The 26,809-nt window shown below is 38.8% G+C and overlaps 1 protein-coding gene across 1 annotated transcript in view; it reads left to right on the top strand.

The window, feature by feature from the left end:
* The window catches only part of TARBP1 (TAR (HIV-1) RNA binding protein 1), a 2,802,917-nt gene that overhangs the window by 1,880,166 nt on the left and 895,942 nt on the right, over nucleotides 1-26,809 (top strand). The window contains exon 28 of the mRNA XM_044087106.1: nucleotides 25,746-25,942. Coding sequence (XP_043943041.1) covers nucleotides 25,746-25,942 — 197 coding nt within the window. The remainder of the gene's footprint in view (nucleotides 1-25,745; nucleotides 25,943-26,809) is intronic.

Here is a 26,809-nt window from a genome sequence, read left to right as displayed (position 1 = left end):
ATATCTGACACACAAGCTGCCTCAAATATTTGTAGGGCTGGGTGCAAAGGGGGATTGTAAGTGCTTGGTTTCCTGAAAGGAGAGTCAGGTCTAGGAATTTGTTGGTCAAATAAGGCTAAATTGAGTTTCCTAATGAACACCTTTAATTCAACAAGGGTGACACAGACGTCAAAAACACCCATAGGAACAAACTTAAAACCCTTCTCAAAGAGTAGAAAGTGCTCAGTTTTAACCCCAATTTTACTGAGATTGAAAATATGAAACCCTTTAAAAGTGTAGGTCACCTCGTCATTCCCTAAAACTCTATGCCTTTCCTTTTTGTCCTGGGCTGACCCTTCCCTTTCCCCTCGGATGTCGAAAAATCGAAGTCATTGTTGTTGTCACTCAAATCCCCTTCATTACCTCCTTCAGATGGTTCAATGAGGTCTAAGCCAACTTTTGGGTTCAGAGGGTTAGGGGTATTAGGTCCTACCTGTTCACATTTACTAATAAGATGTTCAATGATCTTCTCCCCTACCTGTGTACTGTTACTCTCAGTCACAGTCCTAACTTTGACATTGACTTTTTCTAGGTTATACACTCGTTTTTTAAAAATTCTCCCTTTAAAAACATAGGCTTTATTGTCGTTATATTGTTTAAAATCCGTAGAAGTTTTCTTCTGCTTCCTCAAAATAATTTCTTCACATTTTCTATCAACACGTATAAACAAATGCTCATAAACATCTTTGTAAAAGTCAAACAGTAGGTCTTTTTTAATAACTCTATTAAGATTTTCAGCCTCCCCCAACAAAACCTCAACTTTCCCTTTAACAAATTTAAGCATAAGCTTCATAATCTTGAAACCACATTCATCAAACGCTTGATTAAACTCATTAATCATTTCAGTGTCATAAGAAAACCCCTCCAGATATTTACAAACACGCAAACCTTGTGGAACAATACATTTTTAAAAACACTCCTCTAAACATAAAATGCCCAAATTAACATTTGTAATATTGATTAATATATTTTCCAAGTCCCTAATTCCTTCTATAAGGGATGCCATACGAACAGAACGTTTGTGGTAATGATGAAAATCACCAGATGCAGTTTCCTCTAAAAAAATCTTCTTTTCATTATTAAAGTTATGAACCCATTCATTAATGACACAAGGGTCCATCATCTGAGTGGTTTCCTTATTAACCAACTCATTACAATAAGGAACACCAAAGCCAACAGTACCTGCTTTAGGAGTGTGTGGATGTCCAAAGTTTCCAGACATAGAAGGGACATTCTCAACACGTACATGAGCAGTCGAGTTCTTTCTTGTTTTCCTTGTGCTCTAACCACTTTATTCATTTAAAAGTAAGTAAATAAATACCAAATATTTTCATAAATAAATTTATTCAGAAATCTACCCTTTCATTATATTTTCACTTCTAGGCCATTCCCCACCTATAAGTAATGTTCCCTTCTGAAAGGTGAGCATTCCTCCCCAGATTTTTTAAGTTTCATAATAGCAGTTTTAGGTGGAATATAAATACATGCCAGTAGCCCCTTACCACCACAAATATACCATTACTATCTTTTCTCCCGCTTCTATCGCTATTGGAGCTACTCTAGCAGTTAGTACAAGTATTTCCCTTTTCCTTTGTCCCTGTTATTCTGCTGAATATCATCCTGAAATCCTTTCTTTATCAAATTCTTATGGTCACTTCTTTCCAAGTGTGTCTGTTGTTGCATTGCTATTTGGATGTCAGATTTCTTAATATAATTTTAATATAATTCAGTACTGTTACCTTTTTGTCTATACCTGTGAGATCATTCACATTCCAAAATAATATGTTTAGTGCTGTAATGATAAGTTATTGTTTCTAAGTGTTATATATGACAGCTTTTTAAAATGTCTATTTACAGCTTTTTTGTTACTGGCACCCACTAATGTCTGGGAATTTGATCTCTCTTGTACAGCTGTTTCTTATCCTCTCCATTTAAATCTATGTCAGATTTTACAAGACTTTTGTTGTAAAGAAAACCAAAAAAAAAACAGATGCACCTCAGAACACCACCATAACCAGTTAACTTAAACCAAACACAAAAAACTATGTACATCGTTAAATAATGAAGTTTAACTTTCCTTCTTTCATTTTTTCCCCTCCTTCCCTTCAGTATTTTTCCATACATTTACCACATGAAGTGAGTCATGAAGCCATATTTCACAAACATGATTGATGTGTTGTAGTCTCACCCTTATTCACCAGTTTCAATGTTGCTGATCTTCTTCCTGTTCAAGTACAAGGTACTCCCAGTTCCTCTAGTCAGCTCCTTTATTTTGTCAACATTACACATGTCAACACACAGCTATGCATGTTATAAAACACACACACAAAAAAGCATTCTTTTTTTCATGCAAGCAAGCACCCCTCCCACACCTTGATATTTATATGTACTAACTCTGCACAATTATTTAGGAAAAAGCATATACCCCAGCTGTGAGAATCATCCACTTTTGCACACCTGTCGGCCATCTGTTTTGTCAACCAAATTCTGTCAACTAAACAAATGACAACAAAACCATTATATGTGGCTCATATGTGTTTACTAGGCTAATGACCACAATGGCCTTTTTAAGCCTAGCCATGCATCCCAAATCTCTGACAAGTTCTGATGGCCTTGATAAGTGTAAGCAGGAATTTGGGAGATGAAACATTTACAAACAGTGGCCTGGGAGATGAACCATTTACAGGTTGCCTGTGTCCATTAGAGACATAAGGTGCCAAACCAGGGATACATTTCCTGTGAGAGATGTAGCTATACTGTGAATCTGGAATCAGTGCTCTCTCTCTCTCTCTCTTTCTCATGTAACAACAAACCAAACACCAAGCAGGTTGTCAGCACCCACACTTCACCTCCCACACATGCCAAGCACACAACACATAAACCCACATACATGGAGGTACTCACTAGAAATATACTAAAAGAGCAAAGACTTCCCAAGTGCAAACATGCACACAATACAGCCCCAACAGCACCCACTACGCATAACAAATGCATCTTTGTCTCACCCAATAAGCCCCTAAGGCAAAATATATGTAAACCAAATGCCTTGGTCAAAGGCAATTCCATAGTGAGACATACAGTCATCACTAGATTAGAGAAGGTCATATTCAGCTGTCTGTCTGGTGCCAGGATCTACCAAATCACACATGCACTCATGTCACTCAACAGCAAGTACTATTATGATTCTGTCAGAGTCCATGTTGGAGTGAATTACTTGAGATGTACCTCACTGGACTATATGAAGAGAGACATGATGGAGGTGTCAGATTGTGTGTCCCAGTCAGGTATGTCCCTAGCCCTAAGCAACATTCTTCCCTCACCTAGGATGATGCCACAATACAAACAAAAAATTATTGACTTCAACAATTGGCTTAGCTTCTGGTGTCAGTCCAGAGGGATCCAGTATCTCACAGCCTGGGTTAATATGGTCGACAGATCATGCTGCTTTGCCAGAGACGGTCTTCATCTGTCACCTTTAGGATCCTTGCAAAGGTACTTGCCTCCCCCCATAGTGCCTTTTCTAGGCAATATCATAACAACAAAATTCCTGATGTAAAAATATCCTCCAGAAATAAACTCAGGGTTATGCTGCTTAATGCTAGCATTAGCTGCACTCACCTGAAGCACTTCTCACCCTGGAAGATGCTGATGTCTGTGCAGTCACAGAGACTTGGTTCAAAGCCTCAGACAGTATTCCATTCATGCAGTTCTACAATACCTTCCACATGTTCAAACCATACAGAGAACATGAATAAAACAAGGGAGAAGGAGTATCCATCTTAATTAAACACATATACACCTGTAGACTGGTTAAACAGTACGACTCCCTAGAGTTATTCCAAGTCCAACTAACTGTAGGAAAGACCCCCCCCCTCCATGTCATTGTTAGCTATATGTCCCCACCATGAACCACAAAAAACACACAGCCTACCTGTACCTACTTGAGTCACTCTCAGTACAGCCAGATACCGTGGTCATGGGTAACTTGAACTATCCTTCCATCAATTGGGTAACATATATGAGCACAAACTCACTTGCCCAAAGGTTCCTGGACTTTGTTACATAAACACTCTAGAGCAGATAGTCAGCACCTCCACAAGGGGCTTTAACATAGTGCTCATCAACATGGGGGATTGCTGCACCACCCTGTTTCTTGGACCCTCCCTGATAAAGTCCGATCATAAATCAGTCCAGTTCGAAGTAATGATCATATATGAGGAGCAAAAAGTTTAAAAAATTTCTCCAAAGCAAGCTATAGCCCACTGAGCAGTAGTATCATTAGTTTAGGACCCCCTGCCAACACTGACAACAATGATCCCTATACTGAGGTGCACACAAATGTTCTGAATAAACACCTATATAAATGTATATACTCAGTCATACAGGAGTGGATCAAATCAAGATCCTCATGAATAATTAAGCCACCCTTGTGGACTGTGACTACTGTTCCCTGGCCCAGCAATCAAGGAGCCTCAATCCTCACTACTAACACCAGGGAGGTCATCTCCGAGAAGAGGAAAGTATAACAAATACTCACAGTAAAGTACAATTTCCCTTAAGTGCACACAGAGATCACAGTCAGTCTGGGGCTGGTTGCTCTCCATGTCCCCAGTAAGACTCCCCACTGGCACAGCTATAGGGTCCAGATCTCAGCCTAGCTAGTAAGCTAACCTCAAGTACCCTGTCTGTCCCACCAGTGCTTCATGTCCCTGCCCAGGTAGCTGACACACACCCACACTTTGAGATAAGTATTTATACAACTTCACAGACACTCCTGGGAAAGGCTGACGCAGATTCTCCAGCTGTGCCCCTTTACCCAGACTATAGGTAGTAATTCCTGCCACCACTAGCTAATATTATCAGCTACCCAAAGGCCCTTAAAAGGGTGTCCAATTATTACTGTGTAATGTTATTATCCAATTGGTAATGTGACTATTCAGTCTAAGGCTTATTAGAGTGGCCTATTACGATAACCTCTATAAATATGCAATGTACTCTAGAACCTAACTTGTCTGTACACAAACCAGCCACTGGTAAAGGTTTTTAAAATATTTAATAATAAATAATTAAAGCACAAGACAATACTACTACACCACAGACATATCTAAGAGTTCGGAGATCACACAGAAACTTAAAATAATACAGTAGGACAGGTCTGATGTCAAAGAAAAACACTTAATCTAACTTTCTAATCTTTAGCTATTCTTAAGAGAAAACGCAGTGCTATAATTCTACTTACATACATAAAGAGCATAAGCAGTACTGGGGTTGATGGTCCACAGTGCTATAATTCTACTTACATACATAAAGAGCATAAGCAGTACTGGGGTTGATGGTCCAAGACAAATGCTTTCTTTGTTCGACAGGAACAATGTATGCCATGTGTGTTTATATATATATATATATATATATATATATATGTATATGTATATATATATATATATATATATATATATATAAATGTGTGTGTATACATATATATATATATATATATATATATATATATATATATATATATATATATATATACATTTTTTTCATGTGGCCATATGTATTACCCAGGTACAATAACAATAAATGTCTTGTTTAATATTCTATGAAGAGCCCAAATTGAACATTGAAAGCTCTTTTATCTTGATCTCTTGTGTATACAGAGCACATCTGTGGCATACAACACAGTTAAAACGTCTTATTAAGTTCTTTCTGTATATTTTTAAACACTTTTATTAAATCCTTGCACTTTAAACACAGATACACACACAGTAATAGAAAAGGAAAATATACATAGTCACGTGTTCTATCTGTTTTCTTTTTAATGCAATTCACTCTAACATTAGGTAAAGTGCTCATTTTCTGCCTTCCCTTAAACCTCACTCCTCCTCCTGAACATTATTTTGCATGTGTTTTTCCCACAAATTCCATTGATTTCTATGTGGCATGGCAGTCCTTATCCAATGTTTAAGCATAAATCTATTTTGTAAGTAAATAGTAACACATCTAAGTAGACCCTGTTGTTGTTGTTGAGATTGTACTCCTTGATGCTTGATAGTAAATGTCTCCGGTCATTTTCACTCTCCTTCAAGATTGTTGTGTCATCAGCATAACGAAGATTGTTGTAATTCCGCCACCAATTTTCACTCCACTATTGCTTTCATGCTGCTTTGAGTCTTTGATTTGCTCTGCATACAAATTAAACGGATCAAGAGAAAGGAGACATCCTTGGCACACACCTTTACTGACTTTGAACCATTCTGATTGTTCTTATTCAATTCAGACCATTGCCTCCTGATAGCTGTAGAGATTGCCTTTGAGAACAATTAGGTGGTCCGGCATGGCCATCGTTTTCAAAGTTGAGCACAAGGCTTCATGATCTACACAATCAAAAGCCATTTTGTAATCAGTAAAACAGATGCATATGTTCTTCTGATATTCTTTGCCTTTTTCTTGAATGCATCTGGCATTTGCAGTGATATCTCATGCACCTCCTCCCTTTCAGAATTCATCTTGCACATTTGGGAATTCCTGCTCCAGATAAGACTGCAGTCTCCATTGTATGATTTTGAGTAGAATTTTGCTAGAGTGTGAGGTGAGGGTGATTGATTGGTAGTGGAAACTGTCAGTATCTGGCATATCAACAGAAATGCCAGACTAAGACAAACTACCTGGGCAACAACAGTATATGCACGGAAGAAAGGCCTGGCAATCTTCTTCCATATTATGCTACAAAAATTCAGTGGACAATCACAGTAAAATTGAGATATGATATAGTACTGGGAAATGAGACACCCATGTAGAAGGCACTTAACAAGCTACTTAGAGCCAGTGACCCATCAAAGTAGTGTACTGTTGTTTGAGGATATGGTTGGCCTTCGGGACCTTCAATTGATGATTTTGGCACATGCAAAATGAGGGGCAGAAGTTGTAATGATATATTCATTTTAGGTACGTGGAATATGAAAAGAATGAATAAAAAAAACTGAAAGTTGTCAAGAAAGAAATTAAATGAATGAACATCAACCTACTGGACATTAGTGAGTTGAAATGAATCGGCAAGGGGCATCCTCAACCAGATGAGCACATTATATACTTTTCAGGGAATGGGAAATATCAGAAAAATGGCGTTGCATTTGTAATCAAGAAGAAACTAGCAAATGCAGTGTTAAAATATAATGCCATCAGTGATCATGTAATCTCAATATGTCTTCATGGAAAACCTGTCAACTCAACTATTATTCAGATATATGCACCAACAGTGGATGCTGAAGAAGAAGATCTTGATCAGTTTTATGAACAAGTTCAAGCATAAATCGACTGTACATACAAATAGAATCTGCTAGCAGTTATGGGTGATTGGAATTCGAAAGTTGGAAGTGGAAACAATTCCTCACTGGCTGGAAAGTATGGTCTTGGAATTAGAAATGATGCTGGACAGTGTTTCATCTGTTTTTGCAAAACCAGCAATCTGTTCATCCCTACACCTTTTTTCCAACAGCACAAATGAAGATTATACACTTGAACTTCTCCCAAGGGACTACACAGAAATCAAATAGACTATATTTGCAGCAATCAGTGTTAGAAAAGCTCAATAATGTCAGCTAAAACTAAACCTTGAGCCGACTGTGGCACAGACCACCAACTTCTTATTTGTAAAGTTAAGGTTAAGCTGAGAAGGCACATCTTGCCTGTGTTCCAAAGATATGACATTTCTGACATACCAATTAAATTCAAATATGACTTCGGCAATTGTCTCGCCATCTTGAACTAGCAAGCTAGTTAAAATTCATCAAAGGAATTGTGATAAAATATGAAGAAGATTGTACTAGAAGAGTGCAAGAAGTCTTTAAAACCATGCTAACACAAATCCTGCTGTTCTAATAATTTGCTGTGTTTATAAGAGCAGTGTTTAAAATCTCTCCCTATTTTGGCCTTCATCCTCCAATTATTTTAGGCATTGTCCAGATTTCTGGCACTGAGAGGTTGAGAAAGATGGGTGGGGGGCTTGTTATCCCTTGTGCAGGATGACCTTAAAAATAGTCTGCATCCTATCTCAGCTGAACAATGACAAAATTACTGTTGAGATCAGCAGCTGCAAATCCACTTGAATGGATGTTTTACTGGGATGCTTTCCTTTAGATTACTGATGCATGTCATTTATCAGAGATGGTTCTGTTTGTTTCTCTGAGCAACAAGCAGATGAGGAGGGTCTGCTACAGAACACAACACAACACAAAGATGATTGGGCAGTGAATGCCTTCTTCAGATGGATAGTTCTGTCTCTGTATTATTTTTGATGTTTCTTCTAGCTAGAGTGGTACAGGAAGTAAGGGAGGAGGTGCCAAGGGTGCTTGTAATAGTACCCTTTTGACCCTGACAACATTAGTTCTCCCACCTCATTTGGATGTCCACTATGAAACCTCAAATGCTGCCTTTTCAAATGGACCTCCTCACTCAAGACAAGGGTCTGTTATATAGCCTAAACTGAAGCCTCTGCAGCTCACTGTCTGGATGATTTAACTCTACTAACCTTTAGGCACTGGTTCACTGTATATGCACTGACTGTCTTTAAAGATGCTAGAAAGTCTGCCACAGGGAAATCTTACTTATCTGAGTGAAAGAAGTTTTCTCTGTGGTGCCACAGAAAAAGTCAGGAACCTATCACAGCATTGACGTCCTTGATTCTTAAATGCGCTGTTCATTTCAGGCTTGACATATGCCTCTATAAAGATACATCTCTCAGCAGTTTCATTTTTTAAACACCTTTATTGAATTATCACTTGTGATATAGGCAAATTTACATTTATATAAAAGTAATCAAACTGTTTTAACAAGTTCACGTTTACAAACATTATACTTCACAAATATTGCTGTATATCATATAACCTAAGCAACATTATATAAATTATTCAATTCCTGTCTTTTTTTAAACAAGACACATCTTTATTAAACCATCACTTATGACACAGGCAATCATGCATTTATATAAATGAAAATAAAGCACACTGACAAAATCCTAGTTGCAAGCATTTTACATTACAAACCATACTGACACACTACACTTCTAGTTGCAAACATTATACATCACTTATAATCTACTCAATCATTTTCACTTAAACATTACATAGCTCATTTAAGTCCTGCCTTATTTTAAACCTCATTCCTCCCTTGTATGTATTGTTCCCACAGTTCCAATTTTTTCCTATGTAGTTTGCTCCTACCCTTTTCTAAAGATCTCAATTCCAGTTGTTATATCTCTGTTATTATATTCACAACTTCCAGTATAATTGGTTTATATTTTGATTTCCATTTTCTAGTAAATTGCATTTTTGGCAGCCACCATAATTAGACACAGCAAGGTCTTACCATGTCCAGGCAATTCTGATTCTGAATCATAGCTCAGAAATATCTCCCTTGTCACACCAATCTACCCACCTGGCATCTCCGACAGTGCATCTCGAAGGGAATCCTTAAAGTCCGCCAACTCGCAGCACTTCCTGAAAATATGTTCCCAATTACCTCATTATTCCTCATCGCACCTCCAAACTTTGCTGTGTATTGGAGGAGAAATTTCTGGAATCTACTTGGGGTATAAAAATATATATGCAAACATTCTAAGCAAAAATCCTAAATCTTCTAGATTTTGTTGCATAATTTGGAGACATATATATATATATATATATATATCCTCCCGTTATTTATTTGTGAATTGCTTTATCCAGTCTCTCCTCCCAGTCCTTTCTAACCTCCTCCTAACTGATTCTTATAGTTGTCATGCAATATTTTAAATCTTGTGCTAATTATTCCTTTTCTTAATGGCAGCTTCTGTTCTAGATTCTACTAAAAACTTTACCAGTGCTCATCTTTCACTTAGGACTCATCTGTTTCTTTCTCTTTGTCTGTACTCTGATATCAATCCTTGATAGGGAAGTTAATCTGTAACCTGCAGTCCAAATAAATTCTTGGGATCTTCCCATTCTGTCATCTTTCCCTCTCTAGTTATTTGCTCCTAATACCTTGAATACCTTAGTTCCTTTGCCAGTTTTCTCCAATAAATTTCTGCCCCCTCTTGGCTGTTGTCTATATCCCTAATTGCAGTCATCCCTATCAGCAGAATCTTCTTTCTCTGTTCTCATGTTGGCTTAGTTCTTGCGATACTTTCTGCTATTTCATAGATATAATATTCTGTATGATTATTGTCATTCTCCTTACAAGCCTGCATTTAAAATCCCAGTCTCTCCTAGTTTCTTGAGCCCCCCCTCCCTATTTCATCATCATCCCTTTCCATTTTGAATTATAGTTTTCTGCTTGTGCTATGTATAGGAGCCTTAACTGTATAGCTCTGAAATACCTCTTCAAATCAGGTAATCACAATCTCCCTGTTCTAATGGGAGAATCAGCTTATCCTACTTGACTCCTGCAGTCTTCTCCTCCCAGGTAAAGTCCTTCAGCTCTTTATTAATTGCTGTTCACAGCTTCTCCTCTGGTTGATAAAAATACGTCTGACCTGTGTATAAGAAGACTAATGGAACTAAAAACATTTTAACTGCTTGGATCTTATTATCCATATCCATATAACAAAGTTTTCATTTCCTCAGTTTTTGTATTGAATTTTAGTCTCTTCCCATATATCCTTAGCTGCCACACCAGAATATTTTTTAATCCATACTCCTAAATACTTTTTTTTATCATGTCCCCATAAATATGGATATTGCCGAACCAGTTCATGTGTGGGTACATAATTTACCTCTATTGCCTTTGTTTTAGCTTCATTGATTTTGCATCCTGAAAAAGATTTGAAACTGTCTGAAAATGTTCCACAACGTTGTAATATCTCTGTCTGGTTTTGTCCGGTATAAAATCTTCTTCTTCTTTCGGCTTTTCCCGGTTAGGGGTCACCAGAGCAGATCACCTGTCTGCTCATGATTGGCAGTGGAGTTTTACGGTGTCGAGTTGCCAGCCTGGCGCCCAATCTTCCACAGAAGGCACACACATGCATATACTCACACCTAGGGCCAATTTAGAGTGTCCAATCCACCTACAGCATGTCTTTGGGATGTGGAAGGAAACCGGAGTACCCGGGGGAAACCCAAGCAACCACAGGGAGGACATGCAGAGTCCCCACAGAAGGCACCCCAGCCGAGGATCGAACCGGAGAACCTCTTGCTGTGAGGCAGCAATGCTAACCGCAGCTGCCCCTTTGTCAGGTATAAAATAATATCTGTAAATTGAGCCAGCTTTTATTTTTTGAAACATCTCTTCTTGAGCAGTCTCATATTCAGCCAGCCTTTGCTTCATTACATCCTCTGATTTTCACAGCTTTATCACTTCATCTGAATATCTTTTTAAAGCTTCTTCCAGTTTTTCAAGGATTTTGTTGTTTGTGTTGATGTACTCCATCAGTGTTTTGTTTATTGTAACCAGGTATGTGTGCGTTTGTCTTGTTTCTTCTTGTAGGTTACTAGAGAGAGAGGAGAGAGACCAGTGATTAAAGTGAAAGAATCCAGATCCAGCAAGAGGACCTGATGTGCCAAAGGGCACAGTGCTGGGAGTACTCCTGTTCAGAATATACCACTGTGAAGTCAAGGCTAGTGTGGAAGGCCTTTAGATGACAAAGTTTACTGTTGACTGCAAGCTGGGGACAGTCATTGAATCCTCCAATGATGTAGATATCCTTCAGGATGGCCTGGATCAGACAAATGATTGGTGCCAGAACCATGGCCTAAACCTAATGCAAAAAAATGCATTATCATACCTCTAGGGAGGTCAAATACCCCTGCAAATTACAACATCTATCGCACACCCCTAAGAGTAGACTCAGAGGTGAGAGATCTAGGTACACAGATGAAAAGTATCCTGAACTTTGACCACCATGTGTCCACAATGATTTGGAAATCCTTCTATTTGGCACAACTTATAAGTAAAGGTATAGCATCCAGATCCAAGGAAATTATCGTCCCACTATACTCAGCCCTCATTAGACCAATAACTGAGTGCAATACCTCACTAGGCACTTCCAGCAGCTGGAGTGACCTTAGAGGTTCCTCAGAAAGAAAACACAGGTTGTAAACAATATGAACTATTTGACTAGACTAAAAGCCCAATCCCTTTACTCTGTCTCCTATCGAGTGTTAAGGGGTGACCTGACCTACAAGGCACTCCCAAACCATTCCCATGGAGCTGTTGCACATCCACAAGTCAAAAAGCATGAGTGTCACCCAATCTAGGGATCTAAACTTAGTCAGTGACTCTAACAAAACGTGCTGGAGAGGCAGATGTGTCTGAGACTGCTCCTTCATTGGAACAGGCTTCCTATTCACATTAACAGAGCCCTTTCCTGGCCCTCTTCAAATGCAGTTTGGATCAATGGATTGGGAATTGCAAATTCACACCTGGGTAGTATCTATGTCCCTTATGGACAGGGACAGACTGTAAGAAAGATACTAAATGCATAGGCACAAATCCATGCCGTCCTCTTGCCCCTAAGTGCCATATATTGGGTAAAATCAGGTTATATTGGCTAGGCTTGAAAAGGGCTCTTAGGCCCGTTAGCCTAGTAATCTCCTATGAACCTATGAGCTTTTGAAGCATTTACAAGTAGGATCCTGGGAGATCACCCATTTGTTTTACAGGTGCCAGTGTTCATTAGAGACATAGGTGCAAACCAGGGATGAACTTCCTGTTCCCCACCCAGTTGTCCAAATTACAGTTGAATTGGGATAGGGGATCTCTGCTTCATACGGATAGGGAGCCTGTTTCAGAGAAGGGCTTGTCTGTAGGATACATACCTCTCTCCTCAGCAGGTCCTGTTTATATCACAGGCAAGTTTTAAGTCTTCAGAATGGGTAATTTTGGTGCTGTTTGTTTTGTGGATATGCAGATCGTCCATCACGGTGGGGTAAGATAATGCCTTGTATGCCAGGCATAGATCTTCCTCTCCTCAACAGCCTGTAGGAGACAGAATACAGGGGATAAGGCATTGAGGTGGTCTGCATAGGACATGTTACTTATATCTTGTATTTTTTTTTTTAACAAACATCTTTATTAAATTATCAGGTATAACATGGGCAATCTTACATTTATATAAATGAAAACAAACCGTGTTGACACAATTTCATTTGCAAACATTATGCATTACAAACCACATTGACATAACTGTAGTTGCAAACATTATATGTTACTCATACTCTATTCAGTTACTGTCAGCCAAACACTACACAGCCCCCCTTCAAACACCGTTCTTCCTCCACATGTACCTCTCACACAGTTCCCATCCCTTCCCATGCAACTTGCTCCCACCCTCCTCCAAAGATCCCAACTCCAGCCATTCCATCTCTGTCACTCTACCTGCCTTCTGCAGTAAAGTTGGTCCAGACTCTGACCTCCATCTTCGGTAATTGCCTCTTTGGCAGCCATCACAACCAGACTCAGCAAGGCCCCACCACATCTAAGCAACTCCAGTTCTGCACCACAGCTCAAAAAATGTTTTCCTCAATTATACCAATCTGCTCACCTAGCATCTCCAACAAAGCAGTCTGCAAGGAATACTCAGTCTGCCAACTCATTACATCCCCAGAAAATACATTGCCAATTATCTCCTTCCTCCCTATTACACCTCCAACTTCCGCTGTTCACCTGAGAAAAAAAATTCCCTGGCGTGTACTTGGGGCACAAAAATACCTGTGCAAACACTCCCAAGCAAAGATCCCAAATCTTCTAGAGGTTGCCGCACACTTCGCAGATACGATTGTTTCCCCATGAAACGCTCATCCAGTCTCTCCTCCAACTTCCTTTGATTTTATTCCTACAGTCATGATGCAATATTTTATATGCTCCACAAATTATTCCTTCCTCAACGGCAGCTTCCATTCTAGAATTCACCAAAAACTCCGACATTGCTGGTCTCTTCTCACAGTCATCATGCAATATTTTATATCCTCCACCAATCATTTCTTCCTCAACAGCAGTATCTATTCTCGAATCCATCAAAACCTCCACCGTTGCTGGTCCCTTCCCACAGTCATACAATATTTTATATGCTCCACCAATTATTCCTTCCTCAGTGGCAGCTTCTGTTCTACATTCCACAAAAAACTCCATCAGTGCTGGACCCTTCCGACAGTCATCATACAATATTTTATATGGTCCTTCAATTATTCCTTCCTCAATGACAGCTTCTGTTGTAGATGCCACCAAAAACTCCACCAGTGCTGGTCACTCACCCAGGACCTCCTTATTTCCTTCCCCTTGGCCACACTCTGATATCAATCTCCAACCTGAAGTCCAAATAAACACTTGGTTATCCTCCCATTCCATTACCCTTCCCTCTCTAGTTATTTGCTCCCAAAACCTTGGTTCCTTTGTCAGTTTTCTCCAATAAATTCCAGCCCCCTCTTGCCTATTGTCTGTATACCTAATTGTAGTCATTCTTATCAGAATAACTCCTTTCTGCATTCCCGTGTTGGCTTAGGTCTTAAAATACTTTCTGCTACTTTGAGTATAATATTCTTTATGGTTATTGTTATTCTTCATAAAGGACTGCACCTAAAAATCATAGTCTCTTGTTGTTTCTTGAGCCCCCCCCCCCCCGTTTCATCATCGGTTTCCACTTTGAATTATAGTTTTCTGCTTATGCTATGTATAGGAACCTTAACTGTGTTGCTGTGAAATACCCCCTTTAAATTGGGTAATTTCAATCCGCCTTGTTCATTTGGAAGAATCAGCTTATCCCACTTGACTCTTGCCATCTTCTTCTCCCAGATAAAATCCTTTAGCTGAGTACTAATCACTAGCCACAACTTCTCCTCTGGTTGATAAAAAACATGCTTGACCTGTGCATAAGACTAATGGGACTAAACCATGTTAACTGCTTGTATCTTACTTTCCATATCCATATGACAGAGTTTCTGTTTTCTCAGTTTTTGTATTATCTTTTATTTAGTCTCTTCCCACATATTCATAGCTGCCACACTGAAATCATTTTTAATCCACACTCCTAAATACTTCATTTTATTATGTCCCCATAAATATGGACATTGCTGAACTAATTTGTCTGTGGGTACATAATTTACCACTATTGCCTTTGTTTTAGCTTCATTAATTTTGTATCCCAAAAAGATTGAAACTGTCTCAAAATGTTCCATAACACAGTAATGTCCCTTTCTGGTTTCATCATGTATAAAATAGTATCACCTGCAAATAGAGCCAGGTTTTTTTGACCACCATGCCAATTATATCCTTGAATTTCTGAGTCCCTTATTTTCTTTGCGAGTGGTTCTAAATATAATGCAAATAACAAAGGGGAGAGAGGGCACCCCTGCCTGGTTCCTCTGCTCAAGCAGAAATGATCAGAGAGGACTCCACCCACTTTTAATTTTCACTTCTGATTCCTATTATATCCTCCTAATCGACGTTATAATTTTATCGGTAATGCAAATGCTTCCATTGCCTTGCTCATAAAGTCCCAGCTGACTCTGCCAAATGCTTCCTCTGCATTAAGATCCACCAACAACAGTGTTATTTTTTTTTTTACATTCTGCTCCCCCGGATCATCATTGTTCTGTTTATATTGTCAGATGTTTGCCTCTCCTCCACTAAACTACATTGATCCATATCTGTCAGTTTTGATAACACTTTTGCCATTCTTTTAGCCATTATAGACATAAACACTTTACAATCATGGTTTAGCAGTGAAACGGGTCTGTATGAAGCTGGATCTGATGGATATTTACCCTCCTTAGGGATTAGAACTACCACTGCTTTCTTCCAGGATGATTGTAATTCTCCTTAAACTTAATATACTATTAAATAAAACCTTCCAGATCTTTATCAGGTTTTCCCTCTTAACTTCCAAACTTTATTTATTTATTGACATTTGTTAACCAAGTTAGTTCAGCTGAGCCAGGGGCCCATTTTCAGTGGAGATCCAAGGAGAAAATCTACAGAAAATTAACAATTATTACAAAAGTTACAAAGATATAATCAACCGATAACATAAGTCTACTAGCAAGTAATAGCATGACACAAGTCTATTAACAGCTAACTTCCGCAGGAATACCATCTATTCCTGGGACTTTCCTGTAGATTGGTTATACATCACCATTTTTATATCATATCCTAACTGTTAGTAATTGAGCCTCATCCACCTCTAATCATGGCATATTTAATTCTTCCATAAACATTTCTATTTGCACCTTTTCATGATTTCCCTATTTCTTTGCTTTATACAGACCGTCCTAGAATTTCCAAAATATTTTTAATATCTCTACAGAATCTCTTATCTTCCTTGTTATAGGCTCCCTAAGCTTGGCGACAGCCTTTTTTACTTTCTGTTGCCTGAGCTCTTTTTGTGCTCTAGAGTTATTTAAAAAAAAAAAAAAAAAAAAAAAAAAAAGCAGTTGCTTAACAGCAATCTTTCTAAACTCGTGCATGTTATCAAGAGGTAATCCCTTATTTTCTGTTTAGCATTCTTAAGTTGCTCCTGTTCACTTTCTGTGGGATTCCCCCTATTTAGCAATACTTTAAGATTTGTCTCTAAATAATTCTTGTTACTTCTTAACAATAGCTCACTTTTTTATTTCCACCCTATTTTTAAACGCCACTTTAATTTCATCCCACTCCCTAGCTAGATTTTCAGAAGAAATTTCTATCTTCTGTAATAGCTCCTGAATAATCTCCACTACCCATTCCTTAAATTTCTCTCTTTTCAGCAGATAGGTGGAAAAGCTGTAGTGTCTCATCTTTATTTCATTACCATGTGTTTTTATTTTAGTTATCGGCACATGATCTGAAATAGTTATTGGGTGCATATCAAGACCTTCAGTTAAATGCACATACTTCTGTGAAATGTAAATACTGTATAGCCTAGCCCAGTTTTTTTGTATCGTGGGGAATCTGAACTCATGATACTGAATTCATGTCTTCATGCCAGATAATATGCCCTGTATTCTTTTAGTGAGGAACTACTGTGGACATTCTGTTTGTTGGATGTGCCTGGTTAGGTACATACCGAAGGGGTATTGTAGTCAGTGATAGGTGTGATGAATGCCAAATACACTGGACCAGTGATCTCCTTGGACCTAGATTCTGTATGCTTGTTTAGAAGTTACACAACATAGAATGATTTCCTCACTACTGTAGACATCTAATGGTCAAAGGTTAGATTACTGTCTCCATGTTTCCCCAAGTCCCTTACTATTGGGTTGATTCTTAGGGTTGTTTTGTCAATATGATAGTTACCACTGTTGTATGACTTCCGAAAGGATAGTGTTAGGGATTTCTTGGCATTTAGTTTTAGTCCATGGTTCTGACACAAGTTATTTGTCTGTGTCAGCCCTTCTTGGAGAACATTAATGTCCGTGGGGGATGCTGTTACTGCTGATAATTTGCAATTGTCTGCAAATTTGGTCAGCCAGAGGCCCTTGATTTTGGTTTTGACTTCAGAAAAGTAGATGCCAAAAAGGAGCAGTCCCAGGACTGATCCCTGAGGGACTCAACTTTTGACTGGCCTCTTTGCAGAGGTGGACCCCCCAGTTCTGACTTCCTGGGTTCTGTCTGTGAGCCAGCTGGCTGTCTACTGGGAGACATAAGGATTTGTACTTAACATCTTGAATCTGCCAACAATGCCTGAGTGGGGTATTGTGTCAGATGCCTTGGCCAGGTCTAAGTAGGTAGTGTGAACCATTTGCCCGCATCCTTTGTGCTTGTGACCTTCTCAAACAGGTCTTCTGTCTGGTTAAGTAGGCATGACCTGCCCTTGACAAAACAAAACTGGATTGTGTCCAGTATCTGGTGGTTTCTTATATCATCATCGATCATTTCCGTGATAATTCTACTGAGACTTATCGGTCACTAGTTTCTAAGTTCTGTAGATGGTGTGCAGAGGGAGGATGGTTGCTGCTCTCCATTCATGAGTCATAAAGCCTATTTGGAGGCTAAGATTAAGTAATAATTCCAGAGGGCCTGATAGATCATGTTTTATGCTATTTAGAAGGCGTCCTGAGATGTTATCTATGCCCATTGATACAGTACTCTTGGCCTTGGAGAAAACATTGAGAACCTGTTCCTTAGTGACAATAGATGGAGTTGCATTTAATGGTATTTCTTGAGGGGAGGCTGAGAGGGAGTGAGGGTAAAATTAGACCTGAATTTTTGCTATAAACCACAAATAAGTTCATTAAATCTTCATAGAAATTAAGTGTCCAAAAGGGTATTATTTTTGTGATAAATGGATATTCTACCACAAGAAGTATAATTTGAAGATTGAATGCATACAAAAGGGTAATGCAGATGAAATATCAGTTACAGGGAGTAGTATGCTTAAGATGTTAGTATGTCTAGCAGGATTTTCATCCCTGCTTATTCCTAAATATTCATTCACTTGCCTCTATAAAACATCTCAGAGCTTAAATTATAGAACTTCTTCCCATTGTAAATTAAGAAACTGCGTACTTTTAACAGGATTCTTTTCCTTGTACATCTTTATTCACTCCCATTGCTCCCAAGGCATCAGTTCTTCTGTGTTACTGCCTAGCTCATTTAGGCAGATTCATACATAGTTACTAGGCTCATTGAGGAGCCTAGCCTAAATTCCCTGTTGCCAATGAGCACTGCCTGGTTAAGTGACTTCCTCAGTGTCACACAGTTGACAAATGAGGATTGAGGGAATCTAACCTTGTACTACAGGAACTGCATCTCACAGCCTTAACCCGCTGCACCAAATACTAGTATTCCCATTTATAAGAGAATAAGCTACAGGACCTGTCTTACAGGCAATATTGGTTCCCCCCCCCACATTATGGCCCTAGCCACTCTCCTAGGTGGCGAACATGGGACTTATGTCACCATGAGTCGACTATGCCTTCCCTATTTGAGTTCATAGGTTCATAGGTACCTGCAATGAAGGCTACTGCATATATAGCTTGGTGAGCTGAATACACACTTCAGGTTGCTTTTATGTCCGCCTCCCTCCTCTTAGGGATCATATTAGCATGCACTCTGGACCATCGAAGTATTGAACAGAGAAAAATATAAAGCAATTAAGACAAGAAGTGTCACTGTTAGGAGAATATTGAAGAGGGAATAGATCAACAAAAATACTAAAAAAGATAGATGTGATAAAAGCAGTGTGCAGTATTAGAACAGACCAGGATCTATCATGCATTATATTAAATCTTATTCTTCATTCGGCATTTCCCGGTTAGGGTTTGACACAGCGGATCACCTGTCGGCTCATGATTGGCAGTGAAGTTGTACGGTCTCGAGTTGCCAGCTCAGCGCCCAACCTTCCATGGAAGGCACACACATGCACACACTCACACCTAGGGCCAATTTAGAGTGTCCAGTCCACCCACAGCATGTCTTTGGGATGTGGAAGGAAATCGGAGCACCCGGAGGAAACCCACGCAACCACAGGGAGGACATGCAGACTCCACACACAAGGCATCCCAGCCGAGGATCGAACCGAAGAACCTCTTGCTGTGAGGCGACAATGCTAACTGCTGCACCATTGTGGCCACCCATCATGCATTATTGTAAATAAACAAAAAATTTCAGCACAGACAGAAAAACTTAGAATATACACAGATAAATATAAAGAAAAAGTGCAAAATAAACAATTTAGTGATGACCCAAAAAGTTTTATAGAGAATTGGGAAACAAGGTAAAAGGAATTGAAAGACTGCCAAAAAAAGTAGTAGTAGATGCATTTTGGAGAAGTATCTATGAAGATCCTGTAGAACACAATAAAGATGCTAATTGTTGTTGTTGTTGTGTCTTTCGGCTTTTTCCCGGTTAGGGGTCGCCACAGCGGAACTCCGGTCCGCTAATGATTGGCAGTAGATTTTTATGTGCCGAGTTGCCAGCTCTGACGCACAACCTTCAACGAAGGTACGCCCATTCACGCATGTCTCCACACAGAAGACACTCTAGCTGAGAATCGAACAGGACAACGTCTTATTGTGAGGCGACAGCGCTACCGTAGCACCACCACCGCAGTATTGAAACAAAGTTAAGTAAAGCCTCTAAATGGAAAACAACAGGCCCAGATGCAGTACCTAACTTTTGGTTAAAAGTATTAACAACTTTGCAGGAAGTCTTAGCCATGAGTAAAAACTATTTTATGTGTATCCCGAACAGACACCAACTTGGCTAACAACAGGTAAAACAATGCTCTTACTTAAGAATGAACCTGTAAGCTACCCCAAAAATTATAGACTAATAACTTGCCTACAAACAATGTGTAAACTGTACACAGGAATTGATGCCGATAGAGTTTATAGTCATTTAGAAGAAAATTCAATGATGGCAGTAGAACAAAAGGGCAGTAAAAGAAAGTCATAAGGAACAAAGGATCATCTGATGTTAAATAAAGTTATAGTGGAGAACTGTAAAAAGGGGAAGAATCTAAGTATGGCATGGATTGACTACAAAAAAGCATTTGATAGTATCCCACATTCATGGATAAAAGAGTGCTTTAAAATGTATATGATACATCCTACACTGATCGACTGTGTTACAGTGACCATGAAACAATGGCAGACTACTTTGCAATTAAATCATGATAAAGGACAAGTTACTATCGAGGGATAACAATTCAAAGGAGGATATTCCAGGGTGACTCTCTGTCACTGTTACTATTCTGCCTTGCCCTTAACCCATTAAGCTGTTTACTTAACAGCTTAGGCCATGGCTATAATGCGGCTCCTGGAAAACAAAGTCTAAAGACCGCTCATCTTCTCTTTGTCGATGATTTAAAACTGTACAGCTCATCAGACGAGGAGCTGAAAGCACAGCTGCAGGTTGCTAAAACTTTTTCAGATGATATTAGAATGTCATTTGGCCTTGATAAATGTGCAAAAGTAACCTTTAAAGCAGGAAAGCTGCAACACCAGGAAAACATCAGTTTGGGACAAGAATGTGATATAAAAGAACTTGAGCAAGAGGGAGTGTATAAATATTTGGGAATTGATGAAGGACCGGCAATAAAACATGAACAAATGTGTATAAAACTTAGTAAGGAGTACTTAGAAGACTTAAATTACTCCTGAAAACAGCATTGATGTCCAGGAACAAAATCCAAGCTATAAACCAATTTGCTCTCCTTGTCCTAACTTACAGTTTTGGAGTGATTGATTGGCCCCAAAACGTGTTGGATAAATTAGATATTAAAACAAGAAGGATGCGTCATGCTCACCAGATGGCTGTAAAAATCAGTGCATACCAAGATTATATATTCCCCATTCCGAAGGAGGGATGGGCCTCTTTGAAATTGATTACATGTACACATCTGCAATCGTGGGACTTCACACATATCTGCTGACCTCACGAGACCCAAATGTAGTGAAAGTTTTGAAACATGAGGAGAATAAATCCAAGATGACTTCTATGCTTTGCCTAGCAGAAGCATATTGTCAAGCCGGAATGGAAATCAAACCAGAAGTAGATAAAAATCAGACAGCAACTGAATGTGCCAAAAACAAAAGAAAGAATATAAGGTATATAGGTGAAGGATTAGATGAAAATGCAAGAAATGTTGAAAAATCATAAATATAGTGGCAAGTATAGAAAACTTCTGGAAGAACCTCATGTTCATCATGCTCATCAATAACCAGCTTCAAACGCCCACACAACATGGCTTTAGACCAGGTCATAGTACCTCCACTGCCTTTCTGTCCTTCCTTGAAACAATCAAAGCCCATGACTCCGGACACCTTGTATCTACTCTTTTCCTTGACCTCGCTAAGGCCTTTGACACCATTTTCCACAACCTGCTTCTTTCCAAACTCCAACTCCCAAAACTAAACCTGTGTTCTCCCTCCATCCACTGGTTCTCAAGCTACCTCACAAATAGGCAACAAGTAGTTAAATGGAAAAGAGCTACTTCACCCTTCCTCAACACTTCCACAGGCGTCCCCCAAGGTTCAATTCTAGGCCCCCTATTCAATATATTCATAAATGATTTCTACCATGCTATCCCAAAATCCAGTCTTATTCAATATGCCGACGATTCCACTATAATCTGTTCCTCCCCTTCCATTACAACTCTCAACAATCTAACACAAGCCGCCTTCTCCTCCACTCAACAGTGGATGCTAGAAAATCATCTTGCTTTGAATGCATCCAAAACCAAACTTATGGTATTCAATACCTCTAAAACCTCTTCTGTAGACAAACAATCCTTCTTAATTACCAACAGAATAATACCCCCCTAGAGCTAGTCTCTGACACAAAACTGCTAGGAGTTATTATTGATGTCCAACTAAAACTCGACAAGCATATACAAGCAAACATAAAAAAAAAAAAAAAAACATAAAAAACTAGGTACGCTCTGCCGTCACAGTCGCTTTATCTCTCCCACCACAAGGATTACACTAGCCAGTACATATCTCATCCCACCCCTTTTATATGGCGTTCCCATCCTAATTAGCCTTTATTCTTCCCTTACTGCAAAACGCTCATCCTGTTATAACAAGGTATCAAAATTTGCTGCTGGTCATAGAGCTTCCTCCCACCACTGTAACTCCCTTCACCAACTTAGTTGGCTAGAGCTACCTAACCTCCTCACCTACACCCAGCTCATCCAAGCACACAAACTCATTCACAACCCATCTCTCTGACCCTCCATAGCAAACAGCTTTGAAATACACAAACCAGATAGATCACTAATATCTAATTGCCAAAACGTAATTAAATTGCATAAATCTTCACGTCCAGCTGGGAATCACATTATGTCCTTCTCTCTAGCACACCTCTGGAACTCCCTCCCTCCCCTCTATCTGCACTATCAACAGTCTTTCCTTATTCAAAACCTCACTGCACTCTCACCTTACTTCTGAATGGAAATGTTCTTGCTCTCATCCAACCTAAATTCAGACTATTCTGTTCTCTTAATTCTTCCTAACCAGTCACAACTTAGTATAGCACTCCATCCTCTGTGATGTTATTTACCTACAACTGAAAGATCCTTCTGAATGGAAATGTTTTTGCTCTCATCCAACCTAAATTCAGACTATTCTGTTTTCTTAATTCTTCCCAACTCATTTCTTGCCAATCACTACCTGCTACAGTACTCCATCCTGTGATGTTATTTACCTACAACTGAAAGATCCCCCACCACAATCTCAAAAAAAAAAAAATTGTATTTTCAACCGAATGATTCTTGTTGAATAATGTTTTTTTTTAATTGCATATTTTTTTCCTTTTTTGCATTATGTTAACACTTTCAAAAATGAATTTGTGTACACATAAGTATGTGTACTTGGTTTTACTATGTACTACTATGGATTTTATGCTTCCTCCCTATGTATCTGTATTTTTATGGAGCTTTTCTCCCTAGGACTCCATTGAAAATGGGCTCCTTGCAGCCCAATGGACTATCCTGGAAAACAAACTGCAAATAAATAAAATAAATAATGTTGATCAGGGACGAATGCAGGAATGGTTAAGGAGAAATTAATTCAAACCAAGAGATGAAAGGTTAATATTGACAGCCCAAGACAGTGGTCTGTGTACATGCTGGTTTACAAAGTCCTTCGAACATGTGGGAGAAACAGATAAATGTAGGTTTTGTAAAACCGAACTGGAAACAGTTGCACACCTCATTGCTGGTTATGACATAATGGCAGAGGGCTAGTACACTGAAAGGCACAACACTGTGGCGAGACTGTTGCACTGGGGATTGTGCAAATATTATGGTTTTGAAGTGGCTTAGAAGCACTGGAAACATAAGCCTCAAAGCATCATAGAAAATGATCAAGTCTACATCACATGGGATTATTCATTACCTACAGTTCAAAAGACAGATGCTAGAAAACTGGATAAAGTAGTCCAAGGAAAGAAGACGAGCAGCATTGATCATTGAAATCACCACACCCAGCGACTACAGTGTCCTACGTACAGAGACACAGAAGGTTATAAAATATCAGAATCTGCAAGCAGAAACGAGAGCAATGTGGAAGACAAGATACCAAGATAGTTCCAATTGTAGTAGGAGCAACAGGTCTTATAAAAGAGTCTACCATCATATTTAGGTATGCTAGCAATACAGGTAACTCCATAAGCATTACAGAAGGAGTCATTACCTGGCACATTGCGGGCGCTGCGAAGAGCACTTTTGGCTGACATCACAGAGTGAAACAATACTAATTTCATTAACTTTAATTGTACTTTGACTTGGAGAAATTAAAAAGGGAGAGACCATTCCCTCCTCCCAGGACAAGCATGCCCATCTTCTCTATACCAGCTCCAACAGAGGCCTGAGCCACTACTTGAACTCGAGTCACCTGGATCACAATCAGTGCTTTATTCTTGTACACCAACAGAGCTGGGTTTGTGTAACAGAATTTAAGATAAAGCTTATATTGTTACATGTAGAAGAAGTGTCTTGTAAATTCTCAACTGCAGTCACTTAGACATGCATATCATTTTTATTCAATTTGTCTTTATAAGCTTATCTTATCTGGATGTGTAAGATCTTATTCTGTGTAAATAATGTTAAGTTCATTGTATTAACCACTGCATTTTTGCTTTAAAGTTTTGCCTAATACTAGTATTTCTTTGTTGATCTTTTTGTCTTCCTTTTTTTTTTTGTTTGGTTAGATAGAAACTGAAAAAATACACCAGTATTTCAGTTATTCTACTTGCAAAATACTTGCAATAAAAATAAACATCAGTAATATTTTGGACTAGCTTGACCTCTGCTGTAGTGGCTGTGTGCTGACTGCTCCATTTAATACTGAAGGTTCAGTAACTGGGCTTGGAAGAGAGTCAGTAGGGAGAGTTTAAACTGTCTGAGTAGTGGCCTGCTCTCCAATTGCAGGGAAGGGATTCTGAGGTAGCAGTATTAACCATGGTAATGATGAGGGGTAGTGTTCCAAGTCCACAGTTTACACTACTGCAGTTGACTCTGGAGAAAACATATACAGAAATCTGCATACAGTTTTCATTCAGTATTCGTTTATTTTCAGAGTTAAAGTAAAAATACCCTTAACAACCACTGATCGCCAGTGCTGGCTTTACATATCCTCACCAGCCAATAGGAACAAAGTCTACCTGGAACATGTGAAAAGTGATTTGGACATGAATTCTCAACAATAATGGGAGAAATCAGCCTGATGGGGTCTGAAAGCAGGCAGCAAATGTCAGGGGTCTGAGGGTATAACTTAATTGTAAAAAACATTATTTGCTAGCAATGGAAAATAATGTTTCCTGGGTGGTATTACAGTATACTCTCTCTTATCTGATCTCACTGGGAACGGACCTTAAACTGGAATAATGAATGGCTGATTAATCAGAAAAAGCACACAAAATAGTATTTACAGGTTATAAATCAGCTAGAGTAACAGTAATTTTTCTAATGAATATGAAGTCTAAAACTCAAATGTCTGTCATTATTTAGCCCAGAGGAGGCTGTAGTGTTGTTCTTCTCTGTTGTCTTTTGCTAGGACTGCAGCAGAAATGTGATGGCCGGTTAAAGAGAGGTTGGATAAGAGGGAGTCTACTGTACACACAAGCTGCTAGTTAAATGAAGTGTACTTCTCAGGTAAGGAAATGAGCAAACACAATGTGTCAGGTGGTTATATTCTCCTGTAAACACTGTAATGTGTATTTTTTATACGTATGTTCTAGTTCCTTTTTACTGAATTTAACATTAACTCTTTCTTCAGTTGTTCTGTATCTGTAGAATAAAGGCATTTTAATTTTGTCTTTTGCAGACACCTTTTTTAAAGAAAGCGCTTGATGTCATCATTCTTTGGTGTTTTCATCACAATTTCAGTGTTCGGCTATATGCTTTGGTGGCCCTGAAGAAGGTCTGGAGCATTTGTCTAATCTTGCATGAAGAAGAATTCAAATCACTGAAACCAGTCATTGAATCCTGCCTTCAGCAGATTGGAAACATGCAAGGCACAGGGTTTGTATGATTTGTTTGCTTTTTTTTTTTGTTTGTATGTAGCAGGTTGGAAACCTGCAAGGCACATGGTTTGTGTGATAGTTTTATGTGTATTTTGTACATTCCAGTTATATTTTGTGACACCCCAATTAGAAGATCATCAGTGAGCAGACGTTTTGCTAATTTTTGTTTTAATTAATAAATTTGTCAAAGTGTGTTACATTATGTTATGCAGCTGTTTTTGTTGTGACAAAAACTTGGTTTAGAAGCTACACTTGGTTGCTATTTTCAGTAACCCAAAAATAGTATGATGAAGACGATGCATTCTAGTGCGCATTTCACCTTTGCATGTTGCTGTTATAATCCATGTGGATCAGTGGTTTACCCTAATTAAGAAAATTAAGTATAAATATAAAATACAAATATATCAGGCGCATTACATCAGAAATAATAGCTAGGATGTGTTGTCAATTCATTCATGAAATCAGTTATTGAAGTCATGAAGTTCTTGACACTGGAGCTATACCATTACATGCAATTTGAACCTTTTTATTGAAAATGTCTATTTTATATGGGCAATGAATCAGTTAAAATAGAAAATGCTTAAATTGACTTAAAGAATATAGGCTACCTTTTAGCTGGTAAATGAAGGAAAGAGATAAATTACAGTTCTCTGAAAGTAAGATGTGTATAAAAAGATTTCTTAAGGAAATAAGTTATACATGTGATCTGATGTTGTCATTTTCATTTATTCCTCAGCTGTCGGGTCTTGGGTCTGACCTCTCATCCAGCTCAACCACTTTTACCAGATTCATGGCTCCAACTCTCAAGCTCCTCCCTTTACCCAAAATGCCCTATTGTTCTAGCATACCTCAGATCTCGTTTACT

Source organism: Protopterus annectens, chromosome 1.part1, assembly GCF_019279795.1.
Source record: "Protopterus annectens isolate FY-2018-M chromosome 1.part1, PAN1.0, whole genome shotgun sequence".
In the NCBI taxonomy this organism is placed as follows: Eukaryota; Metazoa; Chordata; order Ceratodontiformes; family Protopteridae; genus Protopterus; species Protopterus annectens.
The sequence above is the reverse complement of the archived record's forward strand: the minus strand, read 5'-3'. Positions and strand labels throughout refer to the sequence as shown.